The sequence below is a fragment of the Blennius ocellaris genome (genome assembly GCF_963422515.1).
Source record: "Blennius ocellaris genome assembly, chromosome: 3".
Lineage (NCBI taxonomy): Eukaryota > Metazoa > Chordata > Actinopteri > Blenniiformes > Blenniidae > Blennius > Blennius ocellaris.
Window position 1 is genome coordinate 25,353,690 of NC_137652.1, and position 26,109 is coordinate 25,379,798.

The 26,109-nt window shown below is 43.0% G+C and overlaps 2 protein-coding genes across 3 annotated transcripts; one reads left to right on the top strand and one right to left on the bottom strand.

Annotated features, from left to right (window-relative positions):
* Positions 1-18,419: 18,419 nt before the first annotated feature.
* On the top strand, positions 18,420-20,412 carry junba (JunB proto-oncogene, AP-1 transcription factor subunit a). Of its 2 annotated transcripts, none has more exons than XM_080519039.1 (2): positions 18,420-18,832; positions 19,098-20,412. In XM_080519039.1, the coding sequence occupies exon 2, from the start codon at positions 19,136-19,138 to the stop codon at positions 20,027-20,029; it is 894 nt and encodes a 297-aa protein (XP_080375165.1). In that variant the 5' UTR covers positions 18,420-18,832; positions 19,098-19,135; the 3' UTR covers positions 20,030-20,412. The 2 variants fall into 2 exon arrangements, with proteins under 2 accessions (XP_080375165.1, XP_080375164.1); XM_080519038.1 differs by having other exon boundaries at positions 18,421-18,814.
* Positions 20,413-21,952: 1,540 nt separating this feature from the next.
* prdx2 (peroxiredoxin 2) lies at positions 21,953-25,244 on the bottom strand. The gene is made up of 6 exons (XM_080521164.1): positions 25,183-25,244; positions 24,257-24,371; positions 23,994-24,147; positions 23,108-23,230; positions 22,896-23,026; positions 21,953-22,300 (listed from the first exon to the last, which is right to left on the bottom strand). Exons 2-6 carry the CDS (start codon positions 24,357-24,359, stop codon positions 22,218-22,220), a joined length of 594 nt encoding a protein of 197 aa, XP_080377290.1. The 5' UTR covers positions 24,360-24,371; positions 25,183-25,244; the 3' UTR covers positions 21,953-22,217.
* Between the last annotated feature and the right edge of the window lie 865 nt (positions 25,245-26,109).

Here is a 26,109-nt window from a genome sequence, read left to right on the forward strand (position 1 = left end):
TGCGTCACTGAAGCTATTCCAAGATGTACAAATGCTCCCTCTCTCTCTCTCTCTCTCTCTCTCTCTCTCTCTCTCTCTCTCTCTCTCTCTCTCTCTCTCTCTCTGTGGCACACACACACACGCACGCACACAGGATAGGCTTTGGCTGTTTCCTTGACGACAGCATAGTATATCTTGGGGGATCAGAGGTGACAGATTTGTGTGTGTGTGTGCGTGTGTGTGCGTGTGTGTGTGTGTGTGTGTGTGTGTGTGTGTGTGTGTGTGTGTGTGTGTGTGTGTGTGTGTGTGTGTGTGTGTGTGTGTGTGTGCGTGTGTGTGTGTGCGCTCTCGCCACAGCTGTCAGAAGCTACTTAGTCAAACGGGATGTGGCCAAAATTGCAAAAGAAGGTCATTTGTTCTGATGAATTCGAGTGTTTTACGTCACTTACAATGTGCGGGCAAAGAACCAGGAGAGTGTGTGAAATAGACGGCCGCAACTTCAGCTGGGAGTGAGATAGAGTGCGATCAGCGGGACCATCGTAGGCAATGAATGAAGAGTGACCCTAAAGAGAACAGCAGCAGTCGCCCACGGACAGAGACAATAACCGCTGAGTCACATGACGGCATAGTTTGAGTTTAAATGACATTATTAGCTGTTTTATGGCTTTTATATGTTGTATGGGAGAGTTCTGGGCTACGTTTGTGTAAATGAGTGAAGTGAAAAAGCTCTATAAAACTGTCTTATTGTCAAGTTTCTCTTCACAATATTGAATCATCAATCAGTTTGCCTCAGAAAAGTTTCACATTCACCCAACAGCGTTTTGAAAACGATGTCCGTTTACACAAAATGGCAGAAATGCTGAAAACAATGCCGTTTTCAGCTCAGACCACTGGTGGCTGCCGTTGTTTGATTTTGTATTAAAGTCACACAAACAATACGCTGTAAACATTAACGTTGGGAGTACAAGGACCTTCGTATGGATGGAGGACCAAGTTAGATTGTTATGATGGTGACTGTGAACTATAAAACTACCAAGTCCCAGTGGAATATGGACTGGGAAGGAACTATTAATGCTGCACAGTAGCAACTTTTCAGAAAATGTGCATTTTGCCTGGTTTGGGTTTACAAGGAGACGGAGTTGGACAATTTTCAAAACGTTGCTGTTTTCAGTCCGAGCACCATTGTCGCGTAAACGGACACTAAAAACACAACAGAAGTTTTGCATTTTCACTTGAGGACAGGCGGAAGCTTCCTGGGTGCCTGCTTCACTCATTATCTATTCACTATAGAACTGTTTACCAAGGTGTAGTAGCATCGCCTCCACTGTCCACATGGAGACGGATTTGGAGTGTTTTCACAAAAGCTTGTTTTCGCCCGCTTACACGACAACGGATTTGGAGTGTTTTCAAAAAGTTCCACCGCGGAAGCCGTTTTCAGAACGTCGTCTTTTCGGTCACTCCGAGATCCGTTGTTGTGGAAACAGACACCCAAAACGCGACGAAAGATTCTCTCCACCACATCGTCGTGTAAATGTGGCCTTCGAGTCAAACGTATGAGTCTCAGACTCGATGCGTGGAAATATCCTCTCAGTTCATGTCCTCAGACAAATACCATGGATGTCATTCAGGGACTGCAACAAAAATCTAAACTCTTGTCCTTACTGCTCAGAGGGAGACAATAAGCAGTGTCTATAATGTTGCTATATTGTATGTGAATGGTTGAATAAAGAATTAACAAAACGCTATGATTGAAATAGAATAATATAACAATAACTGTATACATTTAGATTATATAGTTAAAACTGAGCAGGTAAAACTGGACAGTATTGTTTTGCTCAACAAGGTAACATTTTGCTCCATTTGTATCGTCTGTCCAGCTCTCACGGTGGCCTGATGTTCAACAGATGTTTACAAAGGAAATGAGTGAGTAAAGAGCAGCAGTCATGGCATTCGACTTCACTTCAATACCACACTGATAAATGATTACTACAATGGGAAATTAGTCACTCGGTTTAAGTTATTGATGTTTGTGCGAACTTTATTCTGCTTGAAAACTGGCGCAGAGCTGCTGTCTCTCTCTCACCGATGTTAAACTCTTTAAAAAAAAAAACCACACATCTATTGTTGGCACCAAGAGGACGTTTTCCTTGAAAACCAACAGGAAGTTGTCATTTCTGCAATCGATTTGGAAACATCATCATTCTAAAGAAAGAGGATGATGGTTGCAATATATACATTTTTAAATGCACGCACGCACGCACGCACGCACGCACGCACGCACGCACGCACGCACACACACACACACACACACACACACACACACACACACACACACACACACACACACACACACACACACACACTCGCCCCCACCTCCACTCCACTAAAGGAAATCAAGCGTTTCCTGCTGCATATGGCACAGGATGTGAGGTTAGTAGCTGGTGGAGCTTCAGCGTATTATGAATGAGATCCACTCTCATTGTGCACCCGTCTCACTCACTGCTTGTCTGAAGCACGAAAAACCAGCAGAAATCATATTTACATGAACCGTTCCTCTCCCACATGCATAACGGATGAAGGTCTGAGGTTTTCATAAAAGCACTGGCGGTTTAATTGTCTGATTAAAAACAAGAAGCGAGCGAAGAGAACTTATTGGTTAACTCACTGGGAGTTTTTAGATGCATCTTATTGGATCCATTTATTAGTTTTTTGTCTATTGTATCACGACTTCTCTTTGCTGTATATTGAGACAATCTGTAGGCTGTTTTGAGGTTAAAAGGTTCCAAATAAATATAGCTTAAGATTAATGACATCTTTGAAGCATTGGTTTCTTCTGAAAACAGATAAAAACAGGACGACAAAAAGAAAAAAAACAACATTGCTTTTTTGCTTCTTAAAATGCTGACAAGGATTTCCACCTTTGTCCCGTTGCAGGAGTTTATTGCATCAGACCTTTCATGTGCAGATTAATTCTTTGTTTCCCTTCTCATTGCTTCATTCCTGAGGTTTGTCCATAAACCTGAAGAGCTCATCTGTGTTTGATAATCTGTGTTTGACATGCAGCAACTCCCACATCTGCAGAAGCTTATTAATTAACCCTTTAATGACCTGTGACAGGTACAGTAAATCCCCACTACCAAACACAATCGCCGCATTGTTCTGCTGTAACCTGGGAGTCGCAATCATTAGATTACTGGGGTAACTTTGTGTTATTTATCAACTTCATATGAGGGTTCTACCAACTCAACATGTGCTCACTTTAAATCTTCTCCCTCTGTGTACATACAAACAGTGTTTTGTTATACTGATTAAACTAATAGCACTAAAATGCTGATGTCAGTTAACTTTGGATTATTTCTTGGAATCATTTCTTTATTTTTATGTTTTATATACAGTATGATGGGATGAGGACGGTTTTAATACAGCCTTATTTAGCTCATAAATCTGTTGATAGTGTAATTACTATTTTAAGAGATAAACAAAAGATGTGATAAAGAAGCCTGCTTTTGATTATTTTTTACTGCTTTTTTGTCTCTTCTTTCATTGAGGGAATATAGAATGACTTGAAAATGAATCCCTGAGATATCATCTTCACTGTCAGGTTAAAATTAACAATAAGATGATGCATAACAGTGCGCAATCAGTAACAACCTGTCTGATAAGACTAAATGTACACAGAGATGAAAAAGACTTAATGTACTCAGAGAGGAAAAAGACTTAATGTACTCAGAGAGGAAAAAAGAAAACATTTAACTTGGCATACTATATCATCTTTCACAACCTGTAAACTTCACTGATTCATGCATGGAAAACATTTTTCCTAATACGATCATTCATTCAGGCAACATTTATATAAATATGCATTGAAAATTCTCCATTTTTATGTAAAACACGAATTCACTGTAGTGCAGTCGCTGGTTTGAACCACAAAATCTGCAGATTTGAAGATATTTGTTTAACCACGGCTGTTGAATCCTCACGTCTAATTGAGGGAAACACTTAAAAGCAATGAAAGTATTTACTTATTTTTCTTTTATGCAACGAGAACTCGATTACTTCACGAGAGCCCTGTTCACACCACAACATTCTCAAGTGAAAATACAAAAATTCTGTTGCGTATTGAGGATCCGGTTATATGACAATGGTGCTCGGGGCCACTGACAATGCCGCTTTTTGAAAATGCTGGTACTATGGATGCTGTTCTTCTGCACCCGTGGGAGTAGATGGACAATAAGAACAATGTTTTCCTCCAGAGTGTCATGACTCCCCGTCCATATTCTCCTGGGACTTGGTAGTTTTATAGTTGACAGTCCCCCGGAATGGTAATCTATCTTTGTTGCCTGAGAATGAATGTCTGTGTACTGCTGTTGTTATTGTTTGTAACATGTTGCTCTATGTGAGTGGTTTCATTAATAAAATTAAAAATAAAAATAAAAAAAAACAACAACCAACAGCACCCACTAGTGGCCCGACATGAAAATCGTTTTCAGCATTTTTATGTAAACGGACCTAGTTTTCAAAAAGTTGCAGTGTGAATGGAACATTTTCTGAAATCAAAATCCAGAAACGAAGTGTTGTCACTTGAAACGCTGTCGCGCAACGAGGCCTTAAAGCAACTTGGTTAATTAGCCGAGCGTTCACTTCGTCTTTGGTTGACATGACAAAAACACTTCATCTCATCATTACCCCGTGTGTGTGTGTGTGTGTGTGTGTGTGTGTGTGTGTGTGTGTGTGTGTGTGTGTGTGTGTGTGTGTGTGTGTGTGTGTGTGTGTGTGTGTGTGTGTGTGTGTTGTAAAGAAGGGTCAAGTGTTTCCCCGGGGGGCCGAATTTTAATAAAGCTGCTTGTGCCAAGAATGACCACATTAAAAAAAACACACACACACACCAAAAAACAAAACACCCAGAGGGCAAAAACCATGCTCAGCAAAGCAGGAATAATGTCTGCATGCGCATTGCGGGACGAACGGAGGCAGACAGATGGATGGACAGGACAGATGAAGAGACAAGAAGAGCTGTGTGAACAAAAGGAGGCTGTTTTTTTTTTTTTCTTCTTCTTTTCTCGAGAAGAAAATAACTCAGATCTTTTTACACGCCGCCTGATGGTTACTATCATACCCATCTGATTGAGTGATAACACCCTCCACCTCATTTCTGGGCATCAGACTCCACCGGTAATACCAGACAGCTGGGAGGTGGTGGAAGAAGAAGAAGAAGAAGAGAGATAAAAAAGCAAAAGTGCAGTTTAACCGTTTCACTGCCGGAGAGAATTGAGTTGGCTGTGGTGTTCTGACTAAAAAAGCTTTCTCTCTCAGTCTCTATATATTAGTGGTTTCACTACGGTGAGTGTTGACGAACGTGTCAGGCGGCCTCTCCCAGTCACGCCTGTCTCCACCACAACCTGACAAACTACTGCACACCCCGAGAGGCTTCAGCCGCCACGCTATTAACACTGTCGTTTATCACATTCATACACTTATTTGCTCACCGGGGCTCATCGAGTGGAGAAAGAATGTTGTAAAAGTGAGTCAGTGCTTGTGTTTAGACTGAGGGGATATCCTCTCTTCCTCCCCTTATGACTACGATTGACTTTGCATTTTAACTTCTGTCTTGTGTCTTTTTCCCCCGGTTCTGCTCTCATGGGAGTCTGAGGGGAGCGAATATGAAGGATGAAACTTGCAAATGTTACATGATTGAAAACAAATGACAACAAAGATTGTGTTATTTGCAACAAACAATGTGGCTGAAATATAACTTTTCTTATCAGGAATATGTGAATATTATAAATTGACATCTCAAGCATTTGCCTTTGTTTTAGAGCCGGTCCATTTTTTTTAAATGTTCACCTTTTATGCACTTTTTACCCTCTCTAAATGGTTTAACAAAAATATAAAAGCATGATCACATACTTGTGCTGAATACTGCGACAAAATGTAGAATTCCTAGATTTTGTAAATGTATTCAAATGCCTGATGATGCAGGTTAAAGGTTTTTATTAGATCAGAAACTGTTGTGTTTCTCTAACTAATAAGTTGATTTATTTCTTTTCAAAAAAATATGAAAGACTGTTAAAGGATGTATTTCTATTATTGCAAATATTACAAAATATACTTATAGGATAGACATTAGTGCTTAATAGTGTATAGAATGTGGAAGAAATAGATGATATTTTACAGTCTCAATGAGAGATATGTTTGTTGTAGAGATGATCATGTCTAAAATGATTGAATATGTGTGTTTTGGGACTGTTTTACACGTTCAACTCATTTAATTACATGTAAACTGTATAAGTGTGTTTGGTTACGCACACGCACACAGTTAACCCACTAAACATAAATGAAATACAAAATTTCAACTCTCTTAAAGTGTGAACAGTTAATGCATCCAGTCTGTTTTGCATTTAGACTTTGAAACTGAAGTAAAGCTGTTGCTCTAATGTGCACTCATTAAACAAGTTGAAAAATTAACACACAGCAATTAAAAGTGTAAATGTGAGTAAAAATGCCAAACTGAATCCTGCCCAAACCAAACCTAAAGTCAATAATCAGTTATGCTTTAACAAGTCGTTGACCGTAATTTCGGACCTTTAAGGAGACAATGTCACTTTATTTTAACGGGCCACAACTGTCATTAATGTGTATACTGTTAGTTAATTAGTCATGCAACGATGATTTTTTTGAAATAGTCCAAAAATATTAATGAATTCACTCCCAAAAAAATCTTTAATGAAAATAGTCAGACTGGGATTCAGACAATGAATGAAGGATTTATGAAAACAAACAACGAAAAGAGAACCTCTTCGATGTTGGTCACCGAGCGCCAAAGCACTGCGTGTTTCAAGGTGTGTTCATACCTGTCAGGTGTGGTCAGATTAAAATAAAACCACAGATGATTGATGGATTACTACGACTTATTTAAGGAAAACGCCATTGGAAACCTTTTGTGCCTCAAGCAAGTGGCTGGATTCTGTTCAAAAGCTGGTTTTTAACGTCTAATCAAAGTCTGGTGAGGTACGATTGAATTTATCTTTATTTTAGCTTTAAAATAGACCAAACACGAAAACAGATTCTACTCAGAGGAAGAAGATTGTAATATAGAATTTGCAAAGTGAAGGAAATAATTAAATATACTGCATATACATTTGCCTTGTTATGACTATATTACAGGAAAGGGTCAGCCCTAACCCTTCTTCTCATTTCAGGATCTGGTTTAAAGAACAGCACCACAAGAGTAAATACTGCCAGATATTACTTACTATTTATCTTCTACTTAATCCAACTCTCGAATTTATGGCCCAAAATATGCTCTATGCTAAATACGCAGACTGATACAGACTCTTCTGTCCATCGTTTGCGTTTTTCACGTATATAATTTGGTTACGTTTTCAGGAACTTACAGATGTGTAGCAGGGTAATACCATCGATAAACTGTGGGGGCGGTGTTGTACAGTATAACGACCAGAGAAAGGAACAAAGAAGAAATTATGGATCCACTTGAGGAAAGAATGTGTGAATACAAATAAAACTATGATGGTTCTCGCCCGGATATCCAGACAAAGAAGCTTCAGATGTATATAGTTTATAACAAACCGACTTATTTTCATAGTTTTTTAACTTGTTTCATTGATGTTTGAAGGCAGTGATGCATGACACCGTTGCGCCAATTCACATGCGTAAAGAATGCAAAGAAAACAAACCGAACTTCAAAGGAATAGCCGAGGGTTCGCCAGAGAAAACCGATGCACACAGGGAGAACATGCGAACTCTGCACAGGGAGACCTTCATGCCTGATGACTAGCGCTCTGGGACGAGGGCACGGAAGTCTGCATACACCGTGCAACAGAACTGAAACCAGAAAAAATGACAAATTTACAAGGTTTCACGAACCGCCAAGTAAAATCAGCAAAAAATCTCTCAATTCTGAAACACCTACTAAGTGTGCCTAAAATGTGCGCGTTCTTGAAATTGCTGTTGAAAGGGTACGGGACTCTCCAATATTGAGTATAAAATGCAGCTACTTGTGTACATATTTGCAAGGAAACTTCTTCACATACTGTACGTGTAATATCACCTCGGCACTGACTTAACTCTGTATCTTGCTCATGCAGCGACTATATTCTCGTGGCACTGTGTTTAAAATGACGGGCTTTCCACTGCCTAGCGTTCAATCTTCAGTGTATTCCTCTCTGCTGTCTGTGGCAATACCCTTAAAGTTCATGTTTATACATGAATTGCACTGAAAGGTCTGTAGGCTGAAATAGGAGGTGACAGATTTATCAGGAAATTCCTTTAGAATCACCCAGCCACGAGATAAAACGTGTCCAAGCACAAACGTATCACACACTATCAGTAAAAGCACGCAGATACAGTAAAGGATCTTCTCATTCGAGGACTAAAAACACCTCCCAGATGGGTTGATATCTGTGTACAAGTTGCTATAAATGGCTGCAGAGTGTGCTCACAGCAGGGAGAGTAGACAATCGATGCACAGATATAAAAAGCAATCGCCTTTGACCACCTTTGGTTTTCTGAGTATGAGAACCCGCTGTCCTTTGACAGGAAAGCTCCCGTCCGTGTGTGTGTGAGCGTGCGCTTTGTGTGGGTGCGCGCGCGTGTATATATGTGTGTGAACGTAGAGGCGAAGGTGAGTGAAAAACCAAGCTGGTGAACCACTTCTGGTAAATAAAATGGAAGTGGGCTTCAGTTGCCGGCGTCGCCTCAGCACTGGTGTCAAACAGACAGTCAATAATGAGTTTGCATGAAATGTCCCTGGATGCCGAATTCAGATGAAAGTTTAAGGGGCTCGAGTGACTAATTTGGAGAGGAGGTTAGCACGTAGTATGACTGTGAACCCTCTCCCGTAAGCAATTTGATTATGAATTTAATGTCACTGTTTGTGCTGTTATGCTCAATATCATCAACCTGATTGATCAAACGGTTCAACTGTGTCAGGAAGTCTAAACACCAGACACGTACAGTGCACATGAAAGAGTTTCTGACATTGACATGTTCAGTGTAAGAAAAGTAAACTAGGACAGCGTGTGGGCATCAGGAGTGAGTGATGTCATTAAGCCTGTGCGGCGCGCAGTGCGGTCAACTTTCTGCGCTGATTAATGAATGAACGAGTGGGAAACCAGGCTGAGGCGCTCCCCTGCGGCTCGGCGCAATCGCTCAATTTAAACCTCAAATGCGTAAACAGTGGACTTATAGCTTGTCGTGCGCTCTGATTTTTTTTTCTTTTCTTTTTTTTTTTTAAACGACAACTCCTAAGCAAGGGTTCTGTGAGAAACGCAGACGCTGTCATGGCATCCACTGTCATGGCATCCACTCCTGTGTACTGCTCTACTTCCAGGAAGCGACGGACTGGAGAAGTGCTGAGTCTCGATGCTGATCAGTGACAGCGAGGGTGTCAGAGTGTGCATCGGGTGCCTACACAGTTTCAGCCCGACTCGCACCACTGATCTCGGCAGCAACCGCACAATTAGAAACAGCCTCCTCTCCCTGTAACAACCCAGCTTCTCTATGGCGAACATTTCCCATAAGGCAGCTGCTCACGGTGGCCCACAGGGAGGCCATCGCCACACCGCGGGAACGGAGGAAGATTTCAAACTCGCCGGTGACTCAAAATAGTCGCTTTCATCTTCATGAGCTGAACATATATATGAATAGTTCACCCATATGCGAGTCTCAGACTTAAAGATGCTGGAGATGAATGAGACTTAACAGGTTCTTGAAAATCTCATTTCCTGAGTAAATGGTATTAAATTCTTACTACCATGACCGGAGATTACCGTGACCTCTCCCAATCTGTACTTTCCTTTTATTTTATTTTTAACATTACAGCAAAAGATAAACACGTCTGCCAAAGTCGCTCATTTAAATGACCTGCCGGGAAATTGTGTGGGCCGAAGTGAAGCCCTAACCTCAAACCGACACCACAGTTTCTCACGTCGCAGCTCGAGAGTAAATAACCCAGAGTCATTTAGGAGCTACAGTGATTAATGTTACAATCAGCCCTGGTGTCAATGAGCTCGTCGTCTCACAGGTCAGTATGGAGGTTCGCTCCCTCGTTATTGCTGCTGCTGCTGCGACGGGTCAGGCAGAGGAACGCTGCAAACAGGCCAAGCTGGAGAGGAAGATATTTACTCTGCCGGGAGATGAATTCATGGTCATACATGAAGCCGTTGACCTTGACTCACCAGAACAACACAGAACACTAACAGTGAGGTTTAAAACAACATGTACACCAACAACCGTCTAATATTTTGTCTCCGGAGAGACATATGACAGCACAGCCTTTTTTTTTTTTAGAAGTGGACGTATCGTTGGTAAAGGGTTTAAAATGAAAATTGATCATCGTAGTGTTCTGTCATAGCGTTTGGACAGATTGCAGCGAGGATCTATTTTCTAGACAACCAGAGATGTCACGATATTTCTTGTAAAAAAAAAAAAAAACCAGCAACAAAATAAACCTGAAGGTAAAATATTTCTTTGCATGTCTTTAGAAGTAACGATAAAGTAAAACCCTGTTTACAAAACAACCTTTCAAGCGTGGATGCATTGTTGTGGCATTTAGACGGCGACGTTTTTTCAAAACGATGTACATTTAGACGAAACAGGAGAAATTCTGACGTAGTTTTTGTAACGACACCACACACACATACCTGAAGAGAACAAAACGCTCTAAACATTAACAATAGGAGTACACAGACATTCGTATGGAGGTCATGACACGTGACTTTTCAATGGTTCTGGCCACTGCTGTCATATCAACGAACCTCAAAAACACGCAAACGGAAGTTCTCCATTTTTGCTTGAAAATATTGTGTAAACAGGGCCTAATATTTTGGACAGTGTACCAAAACAGTCGTTTCCTCTTTTGTGTTGGGATTTTATCACGAGCTATGCTGAAGTGCGTTCGTGCAGCTGAGAACTTGGAAAGTTACTTGTTGGGAAAGTCCCGGTTTTAGCCATTCAGGCAACAACAAGAAACTTCAAACAAGTCAGCTTCATGAGGAACTGCATAGATGCAGAGATATGATAATCATTCTTGTCACCCTTTGGAAAAAATGCTATTTTTGTAGCACATCAACGAGCATGCCAGGCTAACGGAACCTTGCAAACCGAACTGAACGACGATAAAGTTTGTTGATCTGAGTATACGCCATCAACAACTCTTTTCACGTAGCTGTACAGATTAACTTATGTTGAGTGATGCCACATTAGCTTCTTGAGACTTGGTACTGTCCAATTCCAAAGAATTACTTTCACTTTTACCAGTCAACTCTCCAACAACAACATAATCGAACCACTTCCTGTCAATGACTCGGGTGTAATTTCAAAATCGTCATGTTATAAGAAACGAATGCAGGGGAAAAAACCTCACATAACTGATTTATACTGCTGATTGTTGCACGAACATGTAGCAGCAAGATTAAAGTGCTGCCAGGCAATTACTACATCGGACTGATGATTACTATGTTACGCAGACATGATTCAGCAAATAAAGTGTGACTATAGTGTCATTTATAAGGGTAATCAAGATAGCAGTGATACAGCTTCAATTTCTCAAACCTTAGCTTGAACATACAATTAAAACCTTTGCGGGAGAAAGCGATTCAAAAGGAAAGATGCAAGCGTCTATTCGGATCGCCCTGAATGAACATTTGGTCCTAAATACCTGCTTATCTTTCTGTAGGATTAACAAGATTCCTGACCCGGACCTCTTAAAGCACGCCGTTACCACACGGAGGCCGCAGCTGCCCCATCCCTGCAACTTATTGAGGAAATGAAAATGTGGTGTACCCACATCCTCCACACCCTGGCCTCCTGCCATCTCACATTCACTTCTCCTATTTTTCAAGCAAAGAGGAACTTTTTGGCTGGTGTCAAGAGGAGAGGAATCAAACGTCTGCAAGCACAGATCACCTCTCTCTCTCCCTAATCCACCCACGAAAAACATCCCTGCGTCTAGTTATCATCCGTATCCAAGCCAACGGGGAGACGTAAAAACGGCGCTAATTTCCTTTCAGTCACAGATAAACGTCTATTTGTGTTTGTTGATGTAGATCTTTTGGGCTCCACAATGATAACTGTTGTGAAAGCTTAAGCGACCTTATATCTCACAGTGAGCAGTTGGTTAGTCACTTGCAGCGCATCAACCGTCCCTCACGGTTTCTCAGCAAACCTATGATGTGTCTTGTTTGGGTGCGTTTGCAGAAAATGGAGGGGTTGGCTTCTTACTCACAGCTCTCGTTTCACTAACAAGTCTGTGTAGACGGAATAAATTCAGTGAGCTGTGACTATGAAGGGACATTTTTTGTTGTTGTTTAGTTTCACTTTATATTCTTTATTCTTGGCTCAGTATTGGTTCCCATTTTTACCAGAAAGAAAACAAAAACAGTTTTAACGTGGGGGAATTTCAAGAGTTCCTGGAGGTGTGAGGGAATGAGGATGTTTCCTGACTGACTGACTGACTGACTGACTGACTGACTGACTGACTGACTGACTGACTGACTGACTGACTGACTGACTGGCTGGCTGGCTGGCTGGCTGGCTGGCTGGCTGACTGACTGACTGACTGACTGACTGACTGACTGACTGACTGACTGGCTGATTGACAGGCTGGCTGACTGACTGACTGACTGGCTGACTGACTGACTGACTGACAGGCTGGCTGGGTGGCTGACTGACTGACTGACTGACTGACTGACTGGCTGGCTGACTGACAGGCTGGCTGGGTGGCGAGTTGGGTGGTTGGTCAGGTTTTCAGTTGGTCGGTTGGTTGTTTAGCTGATTGGTGGGTTTGCTGCTTTTGTTGGTTTTAACTGTTTAGTTGATTGTGAACCATTGTTGGGTTATTTGTCTGGTTGACAGTTTGTTTGATGCTGATCGGTTGGTCAGCTGCTAGTTGATTCATTGGTTGGTTGGTTGGTTGGTTAGGTAGTTGGTGGGATTGCTGCTTGGTTTGCTATTGGTTAGCAGTTTGGTTGATTGTGAATGTTTGTTGTTGGTTAGTTGTTTAATCATTTAGTCAACTGTAATTTGTTGGTCACATTTCATGCTCATTGCATTGTTCTGTCAGCAAGTGAGATACCAAACAAACAAACAAACCAGATGTATTTGCAAAAGTGGGATCTCATTTTTCATAGAACATAAAAGTCTCACAAACAAAAAGGTGACAATTGTGATTAAATGTCTGTTGCATTGAATCTAGTTTGTCACCAACATTCAGATTCATCCTCGTCGATATTTCTAATAGGTTTGTTCAACCTTGGGTGTTTACCCATCTGAAATTATAACTATGTGAAGATTTGTCAAAGACAAACTATGTTGATATAATAATTTAAGCAAGGTGACATAAAATGGAGACAGTAAACATAATGAAAGTATGCATGCTGTTGGCGCTTACTTAACACTAATATGTTCCCATTTCCATCCCCCACTGGTAATTAAAATCCCATTTTCGTCTTTTCAGAGTAGAAAGCCAACAGTGAGCGAGCTCAATTAATAAACCAAATGGGCATGTAAAATCAGATTAGATCTAATTGCCCCACTTCCTGCCGTTTGCCTTTTTAACAGACTGGCAGAGTGACAGGGAGTTTAAGCATCCGTGTAGATGGAGGGGAAGTGGGAAGGACAGCTCCATATGCGTTACGTCAGCCTGAGGGGACAGCTGGGTCCAACTGTCTTTTCCTGCCACACTCATTTGGCCCCAGCAGTCATCATGTCTTGTGCTAAAGGTCTCTCGTTGCTACAAGGCTCCTTGGCACTATCTTCCAGCTACAGACGTAGAATATGCTGATTAAACATGCCTTCATTAAAACGATTACATGCACAACGCGGTTCAATTTCCCACGGGCAGCCAAATAACGATGAAGGGGGAGAAAGACGGAAGGAAAAGGGGCTTTGGTTCCGAGAGGAGAACAGGGAGGGAAAGAGAAATTGATGGCTGCTTGTTAGCATTAATTTAAAGGACCAATAGAGACCTCAAAGACTGACTAACAGTCTTTTGACTTAATATGCCGTGTGAGGCAGTGAGCTGTCCCGTCCTCACCTCGAGGCGACAGCACGCTTTTGCCTCCGACGAACACCCCCTACCTGACTCACCACACCTACAGGCCGCTTCCAGGTCACCGAGCTTCCAGTGTGGAAGACCTTGCCAAAGACACAGGAGAGACGTTACTTCTGGTTCATTTAATGAAGCTGGCAAGTGTTTAGAATAAGCTGCAGAGGCTATGATGGGAGGCGGGGTGGGGAGGAAGGGGTTAATGTTGCGACGGAGGCCAAGTGAACATCGCCGGCTTTCGGGCGTTCTTCGGCTTCGTCCTTTCCTGACAAAAGTTTCGTTTTTAAAGTCAAATACAATAATTAGACAGGATGGTTGAAGAGGACTACATGAAAGCGGAGTTTTGTGAAGTCCAACACACAACTCTGAATCTGTGTTTTCTTTGCAAAGTCTGTAAAAGACGGAAAGATGTGCCACAAAGAGATGCACAGTTATGGAAGAATATAGTGACGTTTCACATCAGATGAATCAGGACCGTTGAATAGAAGAATATAGATCCAATGTTATGTGCTCCAAACTCGACTCCAGCATCAGCTAAATGGCCAAATACTGAAATACAGGCAGCATCGTATTTGTTACATCATGATTATCACTTCAAATAATCAGGGGTGTACAAACATAACTAACACAAATATAGAATACAATATAAGTGTATCTAATATTCAAGCCGAAGCCTATTTAATGAACCATTTGGTTTTTGTGAAGCCGTCATAATGTAAGTAATGTTTAGGCAGCTGTGTTCTTTGACTTGGGACAAATGAAGTGATTGAATTGGACAATCGCTTAAAAAAAAATATATATATTCACAATTTACCTCACACTGTGGTCAATTCATCACCGTGAGCAGCTGTGGATGTTTCCATGCAGACTTCTCAATAGAAACATGATTCATGACTTAAGTAATCCAGGTGTGTGTGGCTGACGTTGCACACTAATTAATGACACACTGGTACGACGCCATGTCCACACAGTTCACTTCACCTGCCTTCAGCAGATTGTCTTCCGGGCTCCGCCAGCAGCAGTCACGTGCGCTCGCAATGTGCAAACGGGCTAATGAAAAACGGGGGTGGGGGGGGGGGGTTGAAGAGGACTTTATTTGGTTTGCCACAGGCGCTGTCGGCACGGCGGAGGCTGATTGCACCTAAGATGCACCTCATGTGCTCTCCTGCGCTGCTCTTTCTTTTTACCTCTCTTTTCTTTTTACCACTGCAATTTTTTGCACTTCGCCCTCCTATCTGTCAACTCGAATCACGGCAGCGTTCAAAGACGGCGACAGAATTGCACGTATGAGGGGTTTGCTCCGTGTTCTGTGGATTTGTTTATAGCGGCGCATAATCGTGCGCATGTGTGCAAGAAAACACTTCAGAGCCCCAGTGCCAATCAAAGATCTCCAATAAGAGGCCATGTATAAATACATCACAGCACAGGCAGTCAAAGCGTTTGCACAACTTCCACAAGATACCGATATAGATCCAGTGATCAGATGCAACAATGAGAAATATAAAACAGATCGGCAACATGCGATGAAACGACGCACTTGAAGTGACGGCTCCTCTGACCTTTAACAGGTGAGTGAGGTCAGTGTGAAACTGGAACTGACCACTGGCCGATACTTCACCCTGTTTCTGTGAAACGACTTCTGCTTCTCTGTTTCCCCCGGATGTTTGCCCTTGTTACCAGCAGCCGTCGACAACCACCGTTTCTATGGGAGGAACTGGGACCGACCTGATGGTGGTGCATGACAGCGGTCCACGCTGCAGCCTCTGACTCCCATAAGGATGCAGTGCAGATTAACGAGCGTGTGATATTATTTACTAGAAGGAAGAGGGAAAAAAAAAGATGCAAAAAAAATGCTACAGACTAAACAGACTTGTCATCTTTGGTAAATGCCGACCATGGTCTGAAAAAAAAAAAAACCCAAATGACATCACCGTGACGTTATCTGGGTTAGCCTCACTATCTTCTTGACGTGTTCAATGTTCACTGGTAAATTTCCAGTTTTGAGAGGCCGAAAAGACTTTTCAAGAAACAGAGATGACATTAAGCGCTAATAGCAGAAAGGTGAAATCCAGGGCGGAGCGGCGAGCGGCTGAAAATCTCCACCTCTGCTGATTTCGACTTTGACCTTTTCTTTTCTAATCTGCACAACGCAAAACAACAACACGGACCAAAAACATGGCCACTTCTCCGACGTGAATTAACAGAAACCATTAAAAATCCAAATGCTTATCAGAAAACATTCCGCAATTTGATTATCAGCCTCATTATGAATGAAGAGAGACAAAAGTCTTTAATATCAAGAAACACAATCAACAGTGAAGCTGATAGTTTAGAAGTAAATTGAGAAAAATAACATTAAGGGCCGCTAATAGTTGGAATTCGCATCAGTTATTTTAACATTTGGTGGTTTGCGAGGAGAAGCTCAACGATATACAAACACGGCGAAGATTTGAGCTGCTTCTGTCATAATGAAAACGCACGCACAAACACAAATGTGACCTGAGGACGGGTATAAGCAGAAGATAGGAAAGTTGACGAGAAGATCAGAACGTGCGTGGGTGCACGGCCCTCTGGGAAGTGATTCAGAGGTCATTACCATACAGGAAAGACAAAGACGCATTTCTATCAAACAGGTGTTCGGTTCGGGGGATGTCTTTAGTCTGGAAATACCTGAAGGGCTCCGTCATGTGTGTCGATCCCTCAGGAGCACATCAACATCACAAGGCTGAGCTCACAAGCAGAACGAAACTGGAATAATAGCAGGTAACAGGAAAATGCCTCGAACATTTCCGTTGATTTTGGAAAGCAGTGACTTACGAATACTCAGATTACTGTGATTAATTCCGATTTTAGGCCCTTGTAATTTTGTATTAGTGGGAAATTGGATTACATTAATTTACTGAAGTATTTAGTGGCCTCTAAACAGCACAACAATAACCCCGATTTGATTATTAGGCATTTGGATTTTTGGTGCTAATATATTGTCTTTAAAGAGCAAATTCCTGATTTCGATCTTTTTATTTATTTATTTTTTTACTAAACAAATCTACAATTGTTGAAATACTTGAGCATCTGAGCTTATACATATATATATATATTTTTCTTATTTTTTATGCATCTACATTTGCCCAAAGCCCTGCAGTAAACAAAACTGAGCAGTAAAACCGAAAGAAACCCAACAAGTGCTTTGAAGTTGTAATTCTTGAATCAACAGTTCATATCTTCACATCTTCTTTCCACCACTGATGAATGCCAGTTGCTGGTATTTTGCTGAGAATCCTGCAGATTCATCACTTAGTCATCTCAGATTATCTTTAACCCTTTAGAGGCACTCATTGAAATACTCCAAAAACAAACCTTGCTAGTGAGGAAATAGTTTGAGACTTCTTCTTTTTTTTTTTTGTCAAGTAAAACATATATACCTTTTGGTAATTTATACATGGTGAAAAGTCGAATAAAATCACATATTTAAGTCTAGTGGAAGGAAAAGGAATCCTTTAAGAAACATAGAAAGGTTGTGCATTTATTTGTCCATGTTTGAAAATGACATAATCTGCCTTTTTTTTGCATGTATGGTTTTAGATGAACTTTACCTCCCACTGGGTCCTGTGAAGGCCGCATGGTGGAGCAGTGGTTAGTACTTTGGCCTCACGGGGAGAATGATCGGGTTCAACTACCAGCTGAGCCTTTCTGTGTGGAGTTTGCATGTTCTTCTTGCCTGTGTTTCATTCCAGTTTCCTCACACTGTCCAAAAGGATACATTTGAGGTTAACTGGTGATCCCTTATTGCCCCTGCAGGTGTGGATGTTTGGACACGTGTTATGATTTTGTGACAAATGTTAAAGCAAAAAGTTATTTTCTAGAAATACTGCACAAAAGTGTGTATCTCCTGACATTAACTCATTATCATTTGAAGTGACCAAATCCAGATTAAATAATAAATATTGTGGGATTTTGTTTGTTTGTTTGTTTGTCTTCTCACAGGAATGGGTCATATAGTTCAGTATGACATTGTGGACACTTGCCAGACGCCCGTTCGGCTTCTTCTTGCATACTTGTAGACATCACGCCCAGCAGTTTGAGCCATCCTCTCCCTGCCTGCGGGCTGAAGGAGGCAGAAGGAGGCTCCGCCGCCTCCAACATCCCGAGAGCTGGAAGTGCGCCAGGCTGGGATCGGCCTCCAGCGGCCGGCAGGGAGGAACCGGTGCGCCGGGATACCCAAATAAGGACTGGCCGATATCAGCTCGGCTGGCATGACTCAGCGGGCGAGTATAAATCCTCTCTGGTAGGAATGAAAAGCAAAGTGGATGTAGGAGTGTTCATATGTCAGCTGGGACAGCCTCACCTTTGACCATCTCTGAGCTGCTTCTGACCCGATGGAGACTTTTTTTTTTTTTTTTTTAATTCTTCCTGACTTATCAGTGAATTAAGAGAAGTCGTGGACTTGTGCTCTATAATATTTACCTGGCTGAACTCCTCACGAGCTGAATAGGTCTCGTCTTGTTTACAGTCCGTGTTCCCGGCAACAACGTCATCAGCGTCTGACGTCACGGGGAGGCGGGACCTGGTGGTGAGGCGGCCAATCAAAGGAGCGCCCGGAACGCTCCTTCAGACGCGCTTTATAAGAGCGGGTCGCCTCCGCCGCCTGCCAGTAATAAGGAAACAGACGTGGATTTCAAAACTTACAGAAGAAAAGACAGTCGTCCTACTCACGAGTGGAATCAAAACACCTGAATTAGTCACTGGACTCCGCTTTGAATCCACCTAAAGGTACAAAACGACGACTTGGTACAGTACAGTTCCACTATTTTGGAAGTTTTGCTCTGTTTTTTTTCTTTTTTCTTTTTTTTTTTCGGGGTAGCTTCTGATCTCCAGTATATTAATACAGCGGGACTTTGTGCTGGAGACTCGTTCGGGACACTGAAGCCTCGGTGTCCGAGACACATCTTTTGCTGCGCTGCTCTTGTATTTGACTGTCTGATTTGAAATATGTCCACAATAATGGAACAACCTTTTTATGACGACTCGTTTCTCTCTGCTTATGGCCATCCAGGCGCAGCCCTGCCAGACTACAAGCTGCTAAAGCAGAATATGAACTTGAACTTCTCCGATTCATATCGGAACGCAAACTTCAAGTCACAGCACCTGCGCGCCGAAAGTGATTTCTATTCGGCAGGGGCGGCGGACGTGGGCTCCCTAAAACTCGCCTCTCCCGAACTGGAGCGACTGATCATCCAAAACAGCAACGGGGTCATCACTACAACACCCACGCCGGCACAGTACCTGTACAACCGCGGCATCACAGAGGAGCAGGAGGGCTTTGCCGAGGGTTTCGTCAAAGCTCTGGACGATCTGCACAAGATGAACCAGATGGCGCCTCCAAACGTCTCCATCGGCGGCGGCGGGGTCGGCTGCTCGGCGCCGGCGTCGGTGTTCGGCTCCTCCATTCAGCCAGAACCGCTCGAGTACACGACCCTGAGCAGCTGCACGACAAACCCCGGCCTGGGCTCCGCGGCCAGCTACCCGTCCACTACCATCAGCTACCTGCCGCCCCACCAGTACCACCAGCATCCCCACGCCATTGCGCACGGATCGCACCACTTCCAGCACTCTCTGCCGGGGGCCGGGATCCACTCGCAGCGCTACGTGGGCTTGAAGGAAGAGCCCCAGACGGTCCCCGACATGCACAGCAGCGACAACGGCTCCCCGCCGATGTCCCCCATCGACATGGAGAACCAGGAGCGCGTCAAGGCGGAGCGCAAGCGGCTGAGGAACCGGCTCGCCGCGTCCAAGTGTCGCAGGCGCAAGCTGGAGCGCATCGCCCGCCTGGAGGACAAAGTTAAAGTGTTGAAATCGGACAACGCAGGACTGTCAAGCACAGCTTCTCTTCTGCGGGAGCAGGTGGCACAGCTCAAACAGAAAGTCATGACGCACGTGAGCAGTGGCTGCCAGCTCATGTTAGGACCCAAAGTGAAGTCTTACTGAAGAACAGAACGCACTTTTGAACAAATATATATATATAAATATATTGAAACAAACAAAAACAAAAAAACACTGGACAAGAACTGCACTGACAACACAATCATCAGTCTTTATACGTTGTCTGTATGAGAACTGGATCACTGAGGGTTTCTTTGGCTGAAAAGGAAAGGAAATCTTAAAAGACTAAAACACTTTGGGCATTTTTGAATACGTTTTTAAAAGTGTCGTCTTGGCTTTGCCTGTTTACATCATCTTTAAATTGCCATATTTGTGATGCTTGTGTAAGTTATTTGTGTTGACCAGGTGGAGCCTGGCAATGTTGTCTTTTTTTTTTACCTGTACAGTATATATTTAAGTAAATGAAACTATGAAATTAAGAAAAGTGTTGTATTTTTCATTAATTCCCGTAAACACACCGCAGATTCCGATCAGCACTCTCATTTACAAAAGAGCAGGGTTTTTTTCTTTTTGGACGCTGGAAACGTAGGATTTTTCTGTGCACACTGACGTAAGCGCGTCACACCATATATGGTCATCAGAGCTGGTACACGTCAGAGCGCTTGCAGGTTTCCGGGAACTCCCTCCTACGTTTTCCCGCCAGAGGCGCTGTGCGCTCCCCGCCACACCGCAGAGTGCGAGTGTCTCGAAGGTTTGTCAATGAGCGGTTTGAACGAGTGAAGGGGAAATTCCCCATGGAGCTTTCAGTTTCCCAAAACAAGCCGTGAGAACAATGACAATGAGGAAAATTTACAACAAACAAAAACTTCCAGTTGACAAGTAGAAGTGTGGGGATAAAACCATACTCGTGCTTGAAATTACGAGAAATGATGTGTCGAAAAGAAGCAGAAGAGGCAGATGTCTGACACGGAAATCACATGGATTTGGAGGTTATTTTATTTGTGCTCCAGAAAATGATGGCTGTGGTTAAAACAGGTCATTATGGCAAGATGGGAGTAGTGCTTATCATTATTGTTCAAGTCCATCCAGGCTTTTAAAGTTCAAGTTTATTGTCATATGTATATAAGAAAACCAGTTTTCTTGTACAAAGAAATTCTTCCTGTGCTGTTCACACAATATGTAAAGAAAAGGTTCTGTAAAATTACATAACGTGTGAGGAATTTGCACATTCTCCCTTTGGGTTTTTCCTCATAGTACGAGGACTTTAAATTGCTCGAAAGTACGAGTGTGTATCTTTGCCTTTGTGATGGAACTGGAAACCTGTTCAGGGTGCAACAGCAATTTACTTATTGTTAGTTGGGATTGGCAACGGCGGTGTGCAATGTCGATATGCAGCAGATTGTGACGCATAAACAATTACACAGGGAGAAAATCTGTGGTGTGTCTGGAAAATTAGGTCTCCCCAAGTTAGGTTGAGCTTCTCAAGTGACAAACTTGGAAAAAGAAAAAGTCACTTTCCCTGATCATCAATTGTATTTTCTCTGGTCACCACATATTGACAGCTGGGGTCAGATCTAGTGGATAATGTAGTGTAGAAGATGTTAAGATGGTAAAACGTTATTAAAATAAGAGGGAAACAAAGTGAAAAGTCGGCCCCAAAACAGACTCGTGATACGAGGAGTCTAACAGGTTTGTATCATCATAGCCAACGCTCCACTGTTTCCTAATAAGCTTTAGTGCCATTTGGCAATAACAGGTTGTCGTGCTGAGTCAAACCACCACAATAACTCCGATATTAACCAAGAATTGGCAGCGTTGAGATGTACTCAGATCTCCTTGCCAGGCACAGGAGCCAAGGCTGATGCGCCATCGCCCCCCCAAAAAAATGTCTCTTGGAAGAATCTGAAGTTGTCGCTGCAAATACAAGCTGACAGGAAGAGTTTTAGAGGGTATATGCTGCCACTCAGTGGCCAAAAGTGAAATTGCCTCGATTTGTAAACGCTTCATTGGACAGAACAAACCACACTGTTCATTTTCCCACCGTTTTAATAAAGATTGTAAGAAATCAGTGACAGCAAGGAAAATATGACTTTCTTGGAAAAAAAAGAACTAGTTTCAGTGCGTGAGACTATGAGGTTACCCCACCAATCGTACATTGGACATAGAGAGACATGTTTTTGTGTTTTTTTTACTAAACGGGCTGCAAGTTTGTTCTGATTGGACGTCATGAGATACTTCATAGGGACACCTCTCATCTTGAAGGCAAGTGCTGCGGTCTGACGAACGGCACCCTTCACTGCTTGGAGAAGAAGGCTTTGCTCTTCTCCACGTCGGGGACGATGGTGTCACTTCCGGGCTTCCAGCCGGCGGGACACACTGGAGACAGAGGAGGACAAAGTTTAACCCCAGTCTGCAGGCACTGAACTTTGAGAGCAAAGTACAAGAGGGAATAACCAGGAGGGTAAACCAACACTGGAGGACGAATCAATCCTCCAGGAAAGTTCAGCTCCAGGACACGATTCTGAATGGCTTTAATCCTCAAAGTTACACAAACATAAGTGCATTTAGGCGTTTTCACTGATTGCTTTTGGAAACTTTATGATTTTTTTCTTGGCTTTAATTAATTGAATTAATGTTAAAAAAAAATTGTTTGTGTGCCATATGGGTCTTTTGCAGTATATTTTACGAATTGTTAGTCTTGTTGCTTGCCAATCTTGCACATTTCCTCACATTCTGGTCAAAATATGACTAAGATGTGGAGTTTTAATCATAATTTTTTTGCATATAACCCCTTTTATGCCATTATTGTCTTGTTTGAAACTACAGACAATAAAAGCACACCTGTCAAAACGCGTGGCTTGGAAGCCACTAATAAACCAAGACGGCTGCACTGGAACGACGAGTTCAAGCACTGAGAAGTGCACCGATGTGTCCCAACGGTAGAAACCAAACCGTGGGCCGTTCCACTCACCCTCTCCATGTTTATCAGTGTGCTGGAAAGCCTGGACCAGGCGCAGGGTCTCGTCCACAGAGCGGCCGACTGGCAAGTCGTTGATGGTGATCTGCCTCAGGATGCCTTTACCGTCAATGACAAACAGACCCCTGAGAGGCAAAAACAAACAAATGTTTTTAAATGGAGGTTACAGAGGCAAAGCGTCATCCCTTCATATAACAGAGTCTGACCTGTAGGAGATGCCCTCGTCCTCCTTCAGCACTCCGTAATCCTTGGAGATCGTCTTGTTGAGGTCAGCAACCAGCGGGATTTTCATGCTGCCCAGACCTCCCTGCTTCCTTGGCGTGTTGATCCTAGGAGGTCAAAATGTCGACGTTACCAAAACCACATTCACGCCTATTCGGCACATTTCAGACATAAACCTTTAAGTACAGCGACACCTGCAATCAAATGATATTTTACAGTGCAAAGACACCGCTAGAGGGGCTGTAACTGAGATTCAAAGCCTTCAAGTCGCAAGTTTAATGTTTCAGATGCTAATGAGTGTAGTGGATTCACAATACCAGACAAAGGTCAGAGTAGGTTCCCCCCCCCAAAAAAAGATCTGGCTTCATATAAGAGTCAATACTCTCCGGGGAACATTCCTTCAAGGTCTGTTAACCTAGAAATATTTAAACTTAAAAGATGTTGTGTAAAACTCCTCCCTTCGTATTCCTTCTAGAAAGTGCAGCTTGACCCAGAGACCGTTGCCTTGACTTTTATCTCCACTGCACAGAGGAGATAAGAAGGGCTGGGCGCCACTTCAGAGAAGCCAAAGGTAAATTGAACTACAGTGTAGTGAAGCAAGTCATTACATAACCGTACACCTACAGATTATTCACAGGGCGCTCGATGCAAACTCAACTAAGGGAAATCAACGTTACGGAGCAGCTTGAAACTAAGGAGAAAAAAAAAATATTGCATTTGTTTTCCAACCTGGAATAGAGGCATGCACACAATTTAACTGAGCTCTTTAATATATTTGATCTGCTGCAGTTTTACAGATGTCTGCACACGTCAGGAGTGGACTTTTTTTTTTTTTTAAACAAATTCCCTCTTTTCAGCACTCATTCTCACCATGCCAAGTGACTGAAGTGAGAGTCCACCGAGCAGCCGATCACCTCGCAGCCGATACTGCGAAACTCCTCAGACCGGTCGCTGAACGCAATGATCTCAGTGGGGCACACGAACGTGAAGTCCAGGGGGTAGAAGAAGAAAATCACATACTTTCCTGAGAGAGAGAAGGGGATTATCAAGGCTCCATAAACACCAGGTATGCCACTCAAGTGACCGGAGGACAAACGCAGCATATAACAACTTTGACGTTAAAGCAAAATTACCTTTATAGTCCGACAGCTGGACGTCCTTGAACTGCCCGTCAACCACCGCCGTGGCCTTGAAGCTTGGGGCGGGCTTGCCAATCACTGCATTTCCAGAAGACATGGTGGCAAATAACTGAGGAAGGACAGAGCAGCCAGAGTTAACAGAGAGCCACTGATGCTCGTGTGCACGTCGAGCAGGGAGGAGTCTTCAGGGCAGATTATCTTCAAACGGTTTAAAGAGCAAGTTTGGCGTTCAGTGGAAGGCCCTGGAGGCTGGCCCCATGGCCAGGTTTGGCAAGTCGTTCAAAGGCAGGATTCGGGTTGAGCAAAAAACGCGATAAGTCACATGCAAGTCACGTTCATTCAGCAAGAGAACAATAGTCCATTAAGAAGCTTATGCAACCATGATGGAGCAAATAAACAGCGACGATGGGAGAGTGATGGAATGAAACCGTGCAAAAGTGCTAGATATAACTTTCAAATATATGCATTAAAGATTACACGTGTTTAAACAGATAATCCCGGCTACAAATGTTGAAATTGTGCGACAGTTATACTTTAGTTCACAACCCTTTGTGGCCTCGTTCGTTCTAACGAGGTCAAAGTTCGCCCCTGCAGCGAGAGCTTGGTTCGTCATGTGACTCAGGAGGAGCTCAAGTGGAAGGAAAAAGCAGGAGAAAGGGTCCAGCTGCAGATCCGGGACAAAGAAACAGTTGAAGGAGGAGGAGGAGGAGGAGGAAGAGCAGAGACACAGGGAGGAGGAGGAGGGAGGAGAGAGGGGAGCTGCCTCGTTAGCCACACGTTAGCTTCATCCGGTGACCTGCTCTCCTCAGCGCCCCTCCGTCCCCGGAGAAACGAACACAAGGTCCCGCAGCGAAGCCGTGCAGAAGAAGCGTGGACTGGTGTTAGTAAGACGCCGCTCAGGCTCGTGGTTTTCGGCTCACCTGTCTTAACGTAACGCCGTGGAGGAGCTGCGTGCGGCGGCTGAAGAAGAGGGGAGGCGGAGGAGGGGCGGAGCCGGAAGTGACAACTCACGCCTTCAGAATGAGAGGCCGAGCCACAGCACGTCAACGCATTTCAATCGGCTGTGGTTAAAAAAAAAAGAATCAATCAACCAGTCAATCACTAGGATGGCAGATCATGTGGATTTAAAGGTGTGAGGGCATGACGCCCCACCAATGCTATTTTAATGGTAAATAGCTTTTTTTTTTTTTTTTTTTTTTTTTTTTTACATATGATGCACATGGCATCTGAAATAAAACTTGAAATTGTGTCAACAAATTACTGTTTTGTGGCCTCAAATTACTAGTGTGTTTTATCAAAATAGTATGATTTTTGGCCTCAATGGAGGGGAGAGAAAGGGATTGGATGGAGACAGAAGGCAAACAACCAAACAGAATGCATTTTGAATAAATCCTCTCGTTGGACGAGCTGGAATCATGATCAGTATGAACTGCAACAGGCCAACTGCAGTCTTGGGGAGTTCCAGATTAATGCATGAAGAAGGAAATAGAGAGCTGATGATGAGATGCTGCCATGAATGACAGAGGCCTTGTTGCTATAACACTGGCCTCAAATCCATGCTATCAATGTGAGGTTTGGAAAAAAATATATAATGCAACAGCAATCAGAGGTTTTCGGAACATACATTTTTGGTAGCAATTGTTTGGGTTTCTGAAAATATTGACTTTTTTTGATCATATTTGCTCTCTGCCACAACAAGAAAAACACTAAAGTTAAAATGTACAAGTTAATATGGCACTGTTTTACCTATCTGCACCACTTAAGATAAAATCTGGCTGTTTGTGGCCCCTGCATTAAAAGCACTATTCTCCTCCAGGTGTCAGTAATGCTCCTCCTTGTAGCTTTTC

Coding starts and splice junctions, on each gene's coding strand:
- junba (XM_080519039.1), top strand. CDS start 19,136: ATGAACTTGAACTTCTCCGATTCATATCGGAACGCAAACTTCAAGTCA.
- prdx2 (XM_080521164.1), bottom strand. CDS start 24,359: ATGTCTTCTGGAAATGCAGTGATTGGCAAGCCCGCCCCAAGCTTCAAG. Junction 24,148..24,256: donor CCAGCTGTCGGACTATAAAG/GTAATTTTGCTT, acceptor TCTCTCTCTCAG/GAAAGTATGTGATTTTCTTC. Junction 23,027..23,107: donor GACGAGGGCATCTCCTACAG/GTCAGACTCTGT, acceptor TTTGCCTCTCAG/GGGTCTGTTTGTCATTGACG.